Source organism: Xenopus laevis, chromosome 9_10L (assembly GCF_017654675.1).
Source record: "Xenopus laevis strain J_2021 chromosome 9_10L, Xenopus_laevis_v10.1, whole genome shotgun sequence".
NCBI lineage: Eukaryota > Metazoa > Chordata > Amphibia > Anura > Pipidae > Xenopus > Xenopus laevis.
Genome location: NC_054387.1, coordinates 36,838,705 through 36,851,252, shown reverse-complemented (window position 1 = coordinate 36,851,252; position 12,548 = coordinate 36,838,705). Strand labels below are relative to the sequence as shown.

The following is a 12,548-nucleotide window of genomic DNA, read 5'->3' as shown; positions in this document are numbered from 1 at the left end:
AATGTCTAATTCTAAGCAACTTTTCAATCGTCTTCATTATTTATTTTGTCTAGTTTTTTTTTATTATTTACATTTTTCTTCTGACTTGCCAATGGGGGTCACTGACTCCATCTAAAAATAAAAAAAACTCTAAGGCTACACATTTATTGTTATTGCTACTTTTGATTACTCATCTTTCTATTTAGACCCTCTCATATTCATATTCCAATCTTTAGTTCAAATCAAAGCATGGTTGATTTGGTTAATTTTGGCAGTTTGGTTAATTTGGACCCTAGCAACCAGATGGCTGACATTGCAAACTGGAGAGCTGCGAAATAACTCAAAATAACTCAAAATCCACATATAATAAAACATGCAAACCAATTTGAAATTGTCTCAGAATATCACTCTCTATATCATCCTAAAAGTTGGTGAACAACCCCTTTAATGATATGGACCAAATTACAAAGGTCACAAGAACCTTCACGAACTTTGCCTCCACAGCTATTTATGAAATGTTTTAGCACTGAAGCATGGAGAAATAAATGACTGCACGTTACAATCAACTGGAACTGACCCAAGCATGCAGGCAGGAGCATTTTCAACATGTAGCTTAATCGTGGGCAATTCCCATTTATTGTTAAATGGATACTGGCATGGGAACATGTTTTTTTTCAAAACACATCAGTTAATATTGCTGCTCCAGCAGAATTCTGCATTGAAATCTGTTTCTCAAAAGAGCAAACAGACTTTTCAATATTTAATTTTGAAATCTGACATGGGGCTAGACATATTGTCAGTTTCCCAGCTGCCCCCAGTCATGTGACTTGTGCTCTGATGAACATCAGTCACTGTTTACTGCTGTACTACAAGTTGGGAGTGATATCACCCCCCCCCCCAGCAGCAGCCTAACAACAGAACAAGATAGCAGTTCTCTAACACAAGATAACAGCTGCCTGGTAGATCTAAGAACAGCACTCAATAGTAAAAGCCAGGTCCCACTGCAACACATTCAGTTACATTGAGTAGGAGAAACAACAGCCTGCCAGAAAGCAGTTCTGCTGGCTCTTTCTGAAAGCACATGGCCAGGCAAAATGACCTGAGATGGCTGCCTACACACCAATATTACAACTAAAAAAATACACTTGCTGGTTCAGGAATTAAATTGTATATTGTAGAGTGAATTATTTGCAGTGTAAACAGTGTAATTTAGAAATAAAAACGACATCATAAAAATCATGACAGAATCCCTTTAAAAGTGATTTCTAATCTCCATGTCACTCTTTCCTTATAGAGAAATGATACTCACTGTGACAGCAGCTTGGTGCCACCTTCCACCAAACGGGTAAGGACTGTCACGCCCTCCATATTGATGAATTCAGTGGCGAAGGTAGTGTCTGCAGAAAGCTTGGCTAGTTCTTTCATGGCTTCCAGCCTTCCATCTGTACTGTGACCCTGAATTCTCTCCAGAATCTGCCGAGCTGCTCTGGACTGAATTGAAGAGTAAAATCAGGTTTGAGGTGATTATGATACACAGGGGTGGTAATAAAAGCCTGAGTAAGGGGGGGGGGAGTTAAGTCTTGAGCCTGAGAAGAACTCACCGAAATCAGGAGTTGACAGGGGATATTATAAAGAAATCAGGGTTATATTTGCCCAATAACATGAGGACCAGTGGATTAAAAAAAAAAAAAGGGACAGGGATTGTACCATTCATAACACTCACTGGGGACACTGCCAGACGGAGGATTGTTCCATTCTTCATGTCACCGCGAGTCTGAAATACTACAGAGTCAGTTGGGAGACACAAACCACAAACAGGCCCAGCACAAAGCACAGAAAGCATAATACACACACCCTCACCTGTTCTGTAATGTACAGCTGGGTGCCATCTGCGTATCGAAAAGCATAGTACTCTGGGTTGGGCAGGGAGAACCTGGGAACACACAAAGAAATGGTTATGTAAGCTAAAACGAATCTACTCCAGCAAGCCTATCCATAATTCCTTACTGCTTTTTTTTCTATGTTCTTTAAAATGTCATTCATTCAGCTTAATTGCTTAAATACTTTAACTATACATTCACTTCACATTCACCTTCCACCTTGAGATCATCAGCATTCACCTACAGTTTTCTAGAATGCACATTGGAGACTAAAGTCAGCTGGAAGGAAGGTTCTAAAGTCTGATAAGAGCACAATTGAGCTTTTTGGCCAAACACTGCCATAAATACACCATCCCTATGTTAAAGAATGGCAGTGGCAGCATCATGACAATGAGCCCAAGCATAAGTCAAGTAGTGGCTTAAGCACAACAATGGTAATGTCCTGGAATAGTTGAGTCAGAGCCCAGATCTCAATCCAATAGAAACTTTGTGGCTGGGTTTGGAAAAAGCTGTTCCCTCCTGATCCCTGTGTAGCCTGACAAAGCTTGAGCAGTTTTGCAAAAAGGAATAGAGAAAAATGGGAATGTCCAGATGAGCAAACTGATGCAGACATATCCACACAGAATTTAAAGCTGCCAAAGGTATGTCTACTAAATACTGCCTTAAACTTATACTTATGCTATTTATCTTGTGTAATTGAGGTGAAAAGATCTGACCTGAAAAAGCCTATTTCAGTCGGTATTAAAAAAAATCATATCCAATGGAATTCAATGTTCGATGGATAGAAAACTTAAAAACCTTTGAATGGTTCAACATTTCCTATAGACACTATGTTTATTGCAGTGTTTGTCCTCCCTATTTTGGACTGTAAAACTGTATAGTGCTGAATATATTCTGATGAAGTGTCAAGTCTTTTGACTCGAAACGCGTTAGATGTAAATTCCCTCCTTTGTAATTTTTAAAAGCGCGTAAATAAAGCCGATACATTGATATTAATCATACCAGACTCCAAGAATGCTTTGATCAGCGTTCCGCAGCGGTAATAGTGGTTTGATGATGAATATATTAAAACTGTAATAAGTACATTTGTACATACATACATACATACATACATACAAATTGCTCGGATCCAACCAATGGAATTATAAGGTTGATGCTCAGGCCTGTGCAGCTCCGATTAATTGGCAATTGACCACAATTTGTTTTGCACTTTTCACTCTGCCATTCTAGTTTTGCCACAAATCTCCCCACAAAGTGCCGATTGTGTTGGTAAGTGCTGTATTGGTGATGGATGGGTAGTAGGAGGCACATAAGACGCCCACCCTCCTGCCCCCTAACTTGTGTGCCATTCAGCTGTGCCTCCTGATGGTGCACTCTGCACTGAATGCCAGATTTCTGATCCGGCTTTTGGTACAAAGAGTAGAAATCCCGGGTGCAAAAGCTGCATAAGTGACAACCATGAGGCACACTCTTGCTCCCAGTAGCACCTTTCCACTCCTGCTCTGTTGAATAATGACTCCTTTTAGTGGGTAATAAAAAAAATCATGTTTAATAGAGTCGCAGTCCCACTAGCCCCTTAGCTGCTACATTTGCAGATCTCATTCCACCTTTCAGGCAGAAAGAGTGACAAATACAGTGGTTCTACCCACCATGCCATACATCACTGAGTAGCAATGGCTGGAGGCCAGCAACCCACATAGCTCAGCATTCCACTAGCTACAGCCGAGTTTCTGGGGATGTGTTCCCTGCAGCATTCACCATGTGTCTCAGCTTGTGTTCCTCTAGGCTGTCAGCACAACCCAAGGGTCCTGCACAGCATTTTAATTAGTAAATCTGATTCCAGACTGAACACAGCATTTGAAAATCTTTGAGCATAGTATCCACAGTCTGTACCTTCCATGTCTATCACTTTAGACTAGAGCTTACAGTAAAGCAGCTTAGTGTATATATTCTGCAAAGGCATGTGAACAAATGGTTCCTATTCCCTCAGCCAGCAGGGAGTTGCAAACTTAACACAATAGATGGCCTAGTTAATGAGAACACATCTTCTCATTAAAAAAGTGCCAGACTGAGGGGGAGAAATCATTGATTTATACACAGGGCAAGACTAGTAGAGAGCTGACTTATTTCTTTGCACAATGACTGCTAATAATGTGTCGGCTTCTTACACAGTAACACAAACCACTGCACGCTGAGAAATCTTTGCTTCCCAGTAAAAACTGAGTGGCTTTGTATGAATTATTAAAATAATAATACACTTTTTCTTATGAAAAATGATATGCTGCAGAGCTCTTACAGCAGATTAAAATGGAATTATACACTACTGTTAGATGACTCAATACTGGCTGTTTTGTGGCAGCATATGGCTGGAAAATAATAATCAGCAGTAAATTTATAAAGCAGGTTAAAGGAGAAGTAAAGGTGAAATCACTACAGGGTGCTAAATGATAGCACCCTCCCCCAGTGATTATAATCACTTACTTGATAGCCCGGATGGGTGGTGAGAGAACACCACGGAGCAATCTTCTTCTTCTTCTTTCTTTAATGTACAGACAGATGCATGCACAGTAGTGAGTCTGAATGGTGAAGTTTTTGGAGCACCGGCCCGGGGTATCAGGTAAGTGATTATAATCACTGGAGGGGTGTGTCAAATGTGGAACCCCCTGACTGATTTCAACTTTTACTCTCCTTTAAGGAAACTGTGGCATGGCAAATAACTATCTTCAAAATGCAAATAAGGTTTGAATGAAATCAGAACCCCCTTTTTTTCCCAAATCACATGGTAGTTTTATAAAACCAATAGAAAGCATTTAATGAGAATCAGTACTTCCCCTTTCATTATAATATAACCATTTGCACGTATGTAGAAGTAAAAATGATAACGATATCAAGGGCGAAACTTGCATCTGAGAAATACAATATGTTTAAAGGCAGCGCTTTAGCATGCCATTTCCATTATTTCATTAATGGAGGCCATGTAACAATAAGCAGTTGCTTCCCCAAAGGCAGGACCCCCATTGTAAGCAATCTGAGGTGCAGAATTCCGAATACATGATTGACAGCACCTCAGGCTAAAAATTTTTTAACAAGGATAATTACTTGCCCCATGTTAAATTCAGCCCCATGCAGACTGGAGAGGTTGAGTTCTGCTTCTATCACATATGCACATAAATTTACTTTATAATAAATGTACACACATATAATATTCTCTCTTGCGATTGTTCATGCTGCAATATTACTGGCCTTTTGCATTAAGCAGATTAAAACCAGAGGCCTCTGTAATTCCCATCCTACTACCATTACTGGGAAAATGAACAGAGCGCAATTTATTTTCATTAAGAAAGGGGCTATGAGTCAAGAGATTACCAGGAAGTCATCATGCCGTGTTATTATACAAGAATACAGCGAAATTTAATTCCATTATGAACAAGACTATGGGTCAAGGGATTAACAGATGTTATTAAGCATAACCTTTTTGGTTTGCTTTTTGTTCTTAACAGTGTTGCAAATAGAAACTGACTGTTCCCGTCAGGTAATTTTCCAAGGAGTTCTGATCGTTGCAGTTTCATTCACAACTTCCACATACAAACACGGCTACTCTGCTTCCTCATTTTCAAACACTCGCTATATGCATTCGTCATGGAAGTGATAGTGCAGCCTCCCTATTAGCACCCTCCTGTAGACCATACAGTAATCTAAGTGTAGGCAACTGCTCCTTTTGCCGGTGACTTCTGCATCAATGTACTTACCCATCGCATACTTCCTTGATGATCGATGCCAGGGGTCGTTTCTGTCAATAGATATAGATACATCACTGTAAATCATTATAAAAGTCTGTGTGCAATTCTTCCACTTAATAATAAAAGATGCCTAGGTGCAGTGCGGCACATAGTAACCGATCATATCAAACATGTTATTAGTTGCTGTTAGTCAGTGCACGTGGTCAAGCTTTGTGCTTAAATGAAACATAGGGGATAGGTTGTAGCAATTCAGAGAACTACTCTACCACTTCAAACAGACTTCAAACAGGCCTATGTACTTTCAGCTTCACATTTACCAGAATAGACTTCCTGGCTTCCTCTTATGCAGCCTGATGTCTTCTCTTTATTGCCTGGAGCAAAGTAAACGAGTAGTGCAAGAAATCTGATCCACGTGTGAACTGCACATACAGTTCACCATAGGTAGGCTTCAATGTAGAAACCCAGAAGGTTACATGGGGTAGACCATAGGGGCTAAAACATAAACTGAAATGGACTGATGCACGTTTATTTGTAATAATACAGCAGGAACAGTAATCGTGATTTTGTATAGGAGACTGTGGTTGGCAAAGCAAGTGAGATCTGTCAATATTTGCATTCGATCATAATGAATGGAAATCAGCCATGGGAGTGGTCCCCTTGCACAATAAATGGCTACAAACGATGCTTATTTTCAGGATATAATCTTTCTCTCAATTCTGCATAATTTCAACATTTCATATAAAGCTTTATGTCACCAGGAGAACCATTGCAGGCACAAGAAAAGGCTAATTTCAATGCGCCATGCAGTGTGCAAAATGAATACTGGGTGAGGTATGTGTAGAATGACTGCAGGCCTCTGCACTCCTTTTCTGGCAAGGCCATTAGATTGCCCACTGACTGTGTTAGTCAGTGGCTGATGTAAGAGGGGTGTAGGGAGGCATGTGTGCCTCCCACCACTAGAACATTAGAAGGTGCAGCTTAATCCTGTTCTTCCAGCGAGTGCTATGGAGCGATCCTCTTCCTGCTTCTTTGCTCTTCTGCAGACGAAGAACAAAATAACCGTCTTTTCTGTTAAAGTTTAGCTTTTTGCTCTACTGCGCATGCAGCCGCAAGCTGAAAGAGGAAGCAGGAAGAGGATCGCTCCGTGGTGCTCGCTCCGTGGTGCTCGCTGGAAGAACCCACGGCTGGTGCAGTTTTCTCCTGATAGGAGCACCGGCCCGGGGTGTCAGTTAGGTAAATACAATCCTTGGGATTAAGGGATTTACTCCCGAAACGCGTTAGGATTCACAGCAGCAACCCCAATAAACCTTTTCCAGAAGTGCCGTCAGCCTGTCTTGAGTCTATTGAATGTTAGCAGTGTGGATACTGCTTGACAGAGCACCTGGACGAGTGTATGCGGTGAGCAGTAGCGGTCTTTTACCTTTGTTTTCAATCCTTGGGGGTGCCTAACTTGGGGGCACAACAAGTAAAAAATTACTTTCCTTCTTTAAAGGAGAACTAAACCCTAAAAATAAATATGGCTAAAGTGGCATATTTTATATAATGACCTTATTGCACCAGCCTAAAGTTTCAGCTTCTCAATAGCAGCAATGAGTCAGGACTTCAAACTTGTCACAGGGGGTCACCATCTTGGAAAGTGTCTGTGACAGTCACATGCTCAGTGGGCTCTGAGCAGCTGTTGAGAAGCTAAGCTTAGGGGTCGTCACTAATCATCCAGCAGAAAATGAGGTTGGCTTGTAATATAAGCTGATGCTACAGAGCTGATTATTAAATTCTGATGCTTATTGCACTGATTTCTGTGCTGCCATGTAGTGATTATCTGTATTAATTACTAATCAGCCTTAAATTGTGACAATTCTATTCAATGTGTACTGTATATAGTGAGTGGGTCCCTAAGCTCAGTAAGTGACAGCAGCACAGAGCATGTGCAGTGAATCAGCAGAAAAGAAGATGGGGAGCTACTGGGGCATCTTTGGAGACACAGATCTTTACTGCTAAAGGCCTGTGGTTGCCTTGTTCTGGTACAGAATCACAAATATAATGTACAACACTCCTAGCTACTTCTTTAGTTAAGCTTTAGTTCTCCTTTAATATGACACTATATTGTGGAATTGTCCCTTTACTTGTCTTCATTCCTCTCCCTACGTCCTAATCCAATAAATTGCACATATCTTAGTTCTAATTACAGCAGCATATATACATGGGTACCTACTCTCCGGCCTACGGCTTACCTGGTCAATCTCTATCAGCTGGGCATTAGCTCCTGGCCACTCAATGGCGACCTTGATGATGTCCAGGGGAGGAGGCATTTCCCGCTATGGTTTCCCAGCTAGTCTGCCGGAGCGCTCACACTAAAATGAAAGCAAGTCATGATCAAATGCACACAATGTCAACGCCAGAAATAGCACAATGATGGGAAAGAGAGGTAAACCAAACCAAACTTATTACGGAGAGTGAAATGCAAGAATGTCCTCATAAGGTGCTACCCAAGTAAGTCAAAGTAAAAAAAAAAACCACGATGAGTGACACAGGATCATTAGGGTAGAAAAAGCAGGTATTAGTCCCACAGTAAAAGGTGTGCAATATGAGACAGTACAAAAGACACACAAGGCTTACTAATCTAAAATCTAACATCTCTAACACCCTCCCTGAGAGTGCGAGAAACATGCATTTATAAATGAAAGCAAAGACACACCAACACAGGATGCAACATATACACCCTGAGATACACAAAGAAGCATCCACACTGACACAATGGAACCTGCAGACAGGTTCTCCTTTATGGACTTTAGCTCTAAGCTTGAAAAGCCAAATCAGCCAGGAAATTAATAAGTATCAATTGTACACAGAGCAACTGCTGACACAAGGGAAAGTGCCACATGCGATATCAAGCTTTTCCTATACGATATGCAGAGCTGTGCTTGTAACAAATATACAGTAGATGTTGCTGATGAAATTCAAGCTATTGCCGTTCTAAGCAGTTCAGAACCCTACACACACCACGCAGGGAACTTGAGCTGGAAATGAAAATTGGATTTTGTTTGGAAGACAAGATAAAAAACCAACAACCTCTGCTGCTACCAATTTATTCCAGTCCGTATGAGGTTGTACAGGGAGTGGGTCAGTGAGCACCGCAAAGTATGGACTAGGAGTGGTAAAGTTAACAACACAGGGCTACTATGTGATACAAGTGATATAAAGTGCTGTCAGAAGAGGAAACTGATATTACTCACTGTGAAACCTCAGTGTCCTTCTATTTAACCCCCTCGCACTGAGCCGAGCCTGTAAGGAAAGCAGAATGCGTAATTGTGTTGTACACAGACAGCTATTTCGATGCTGCATTTATAACGATGTGCATAGGTGAAAATAACTTGTGGGCTAAAATAGAGAACAGAAAAGGCAATGACAAATAGGTTAAAGCTAATATGACAGCCTATAATCTCATACAGGGAACTGCACCTAGTAAATTAACCTCTTACATGGATTTCTGGCTCATCCTTCAATACGGGGCAATGGGCTCCTCATCTGACAACAATTCAAGCTAGCCTTTAGGTATATCTATTTTCAGGAATCAATTTGTATATGCAAATGATTACACTCAAAAAAAGGCCCCGACTTGGCCGAATCTGGGATATGGTCCATCCCTAATATAGACTGCTCATCATCACCACAGACAAACAGACACATATACACTGATCATCATCACAGACATATATACATACATACATACATACAGATTGATCGTCGTCACAGCCATATATACATACATACAGATTGATCATCGTCACAGACAAACAGACATGCCTATAGATTGCTTATCATCACAGATATACATTCAGACTGATCATCACAGACAAACAGACATACAGACTGATCATCACAGGCAGATATAATATGAACTGATCATTACAGACAAATAGACAAACATATAGACTGATCATCATCACAGACAGACTTACATATAGACTAATCATCATCATCACAGACAAACATACATACATACTGAGCATCATAGACAGACATAAAAAAAAGACTTATTATCGCAGACAAAGATCAGTTTTTATGTATTTCTGTTTGTCTGCGATAATAAGTATTTTTTTATGTCTGTCTATGATGCTCAGTATGTATATATCCCAGTGTGTATATATCAGTATATATCACAGAAAGTCACACATACAGACTTATCACCATCTCAAACAGTTTTACACACAAGACTGACATCACAGACAGAAAGACATACACACAGACTGAATATCACAGACAGAAAGACATACACACAGACTGAACATCACAGACAGAAAGACATACACACAGACTGAACATCACAGACAGAAAGACATACACACAGACTGGACATCACAGACAGAAAGACATACACACAGACTGCCATGACAGACAGAAAGACATACAAACAGACTGAATATCACAGACAGAAAGACATACAAACAGACTGAATATCACAGACAGAAAGACATACAAACAGACTGAATATCACAGACAAACAGGCATAAAAAGGAAAGGACCCCACCTTGCCTCTAAATCCCATAAAGGCAGCAGCAAGACTTGCTTCTTTTTCCCAGGCTCTCCTGTCTCCAGTTTCCGGTCCCCTCAAGCCCTGTAGCTGCTGTTTCTCTCAGAACCCCACCCAGCTCCCTTCATCTTCCCACAATCCCCTCCAGCCTCCAGGTCCCAAATCCCGGTTACCCGGCCTTACCTCACCTCCACCCGGCTTCGCCCCTCTCTTCTGCTTGTTGTCCTGGTAACGCCCTGGAGGTGGGCTCTATAATCTCTAGGCTTTCATTAGACAGGTTGAGGTGTCACTCAGTGCCTAAGGAATGAGAGTCAACTTCAGAGTGGGTGGGGTCTTGGTTAAACAAGTTATTGGCCAGAATAGATGTAGCTTGTCCAATCAAGCATGCTCAGTGTTGTTAAAGTGACAGTGCCGAGTTATTCATTATACTAAAACATCATTCAAGTGATGAGCGAGGACTAGTAATACCAAATAGGTGGGTCACTATACAGAGATCATATGCTAGGGGCATCCCCTAGTGTCTGGTGTGTACAGCCTGTCTTACTGTTCATAAGGAAACTAAGCCTGGATGATGTTTTGCAGGAATGAAGCGGAGGGCTGATATAAGCTTAGGCTGGGGCCCCTCCTTCCTCCACAAGTTGCACAGTCCCTGCAAACCCCCAGCCCCCAGGTCAGGGACAATAGAAGTAGGGGGAGGGTTGCCTAGTTGAGAGAAAAATCAGGGAGTGCTGGAGGGGGTGGAGGAAGAGGGTTGGTTAGAATGGGGAAGGGAAAAGGCACAGAAGCAAACAAAATGCAAGTCAGCAGGACAGACAGCAATAGGACTGAAAGCAGCAGGGCAGACAGCAGCAGGAAAGCTACGTCTATGGCACCCACATCAGTGCAGCCCGTTGTGCCAAGAGTCAAAGTTGCACTCAGGGCAGCAGCAGGCAGTGTACGACCATTGGGTGAGTGGAACAATAATTGTAATTTGGTATCTGATTCCCATTCGGATGGGTCAGTGAAGCAGAGGCAGGTAAAATATTAGCCTTAATCAAAAAATACTTTAAGGGTAAGCAGGAAAAAGCTCACAACAGGGGAACAGAAAAAGAAATGCCAGAACTAAAACCAGTCGGGACAGCAGATTCTTATGCTTGAGCATAAGCTTTCATTTTTGATCTATGATTATTATCAAGCAATGCAAGCAAAAGAAGACCGGGTAAAGCTGGCCAAAGAAGCAAAGATTTGATCGCACAAATCTTCGCTTCGTGCGATTTTCGGGCGGTGTGTCCCGACATTTTTCGCGCCATGTCGTTCGGTCGTTCAGATGATCGGACAGGTTAGAAAATTTGGCTACCGATAATATCTCTGCATGTATTGCCGATCTGATGATTTCAGTGGGAGACAGTCAAGAGCTTTTCTCGGAAATAACTTTCGAACTGTTGCTGTCAGGGGCACAACATGATGAGCTGATCTGTTCTTTTACTATTTTATTTGATCTGAATGGTTAGTGGCTGGTCGGGAGATGGCACCGAACGATTGTTCGTCCGATAGGAAGTTAAATCTGCACGTCTATGGCCACCTTTAAGCTAATGTCACAAAAGGCTTATTTTAGGGCTGAGGGAAAAAATAAGGGCAGGAGTCAGCTTTTACACTGGTATAAGACTTCTACCTTGCCTGTCCCCGGAACCACAGTATGAAGGCACGCACAACGGATTTTGGCACCTAAATGCATCAGTATGCATTTCAACCTGGTGTGGCATTAGTCTTAAAGGAGAAGGAAAACTACAATCCAAGGGGGTGCAAAATGTTAGGGCACTTTCCCAGTGATTGTAATGACTTACCCAATACGCTGTGCCAGTTCTCCTGTTAGCAGAAAACTCCACTGGCCCAGGGCACTTCCGAGCAAGTGATCCTCCATTCTTCTTTCTTCAAAATCGAGCTGGCTTTTTCATTAAAGGTGTCTTTTCACGCTACTGCACATGTACACCCATGCAAAGAAAGAAAAGGATCACTCACTCGGGGCTATCAGTTAAGTCATTATAATCCTTGGGGGGGGGGGTGCCCTATCATTTGGACCCCCCTTGGATTTAAGCTTTCCTTCTCCCTTGAACAGGAGCAAAAGAAATAAACCTATCTTTGAGTTAAATGAGTTGTTCACCCACCAACATTTTTTTCAGTTCCGTTGGTTTTAGATAGTTCACCAGAAATCAAGACTTTTTTTCAATTACTTCCTTTCTATTATTTGTGACCATTTTTCGAATATTGAAGGGGATATTAATGATTCTGTAACTGTTCTAAATCGATGCATTAGTTGATACATTTCTTAGCTTTGTCCCTGCTGAGCAGAAACAGAGTTTTGTTATAGGCAGCTGTTAGAATTGATACAATAGTTCCCTTTCACTGAATAATTGTAAATTGCAAAAATTGTTAATAAAA

At 41.5% G+C, this 12,548-nt stretch overlaps 1 protein-coding gene across 9 annotated transcripts in view; it reads right to left on the bottom strand.

Moving 5' to 3' along the window:
* elmo2.L (engulfment and cell motility 2 L homeolog) overlaps positions 1-12,548 on the bottom strand; it is a 41,505-nt gene that overhangs the window by 21,131 nt on the left and 7,826 nt on the right. For 3 of the 9 annotated variants that reach the window (XM_041576899.1, XM_041576903.1, XM_041576901.1), the window contains exons 1-7: positions 10,314-10,462; positions 8,833-8,881; positions 7,831-7,950; positions 5,609-5,649; positions 1,840-1,912; positions 1,703-1,753; positions 1,289-1,470 (exon numbers count right to left, since the gene is read on the bottom strand). In XM_041576899.1, the coding sequence (XP_041432833.1) occupies positions 1,289-1,470; positions 1,703-1,753; positions 1,840-1,912; positions 5,609-5,649; positions 7,831-7,908 (425 nt within the window). In that variant the 5' untranslated portion in view covers positions 7,909-7,950; positions 8,833-8,881; positions 10,314-10,462. Of the gene's footprint in view, positions 1-1,288; positions 1,471-1,702; positions 1,762-1,839; positions 1,913-5,608; positions 5,650-7,830; positions 7,951-8,832; positions 8,882-10,127; positions 10,289-10,313; positions 10,463-11,953; positions 12,086-12,548 lie in introns of those variants that run through there. The other 6 variants (XM_041576900.1, XM_018235194.2, XM_018235192.2 and 3 more) reach the window with 6 other exon arrangements.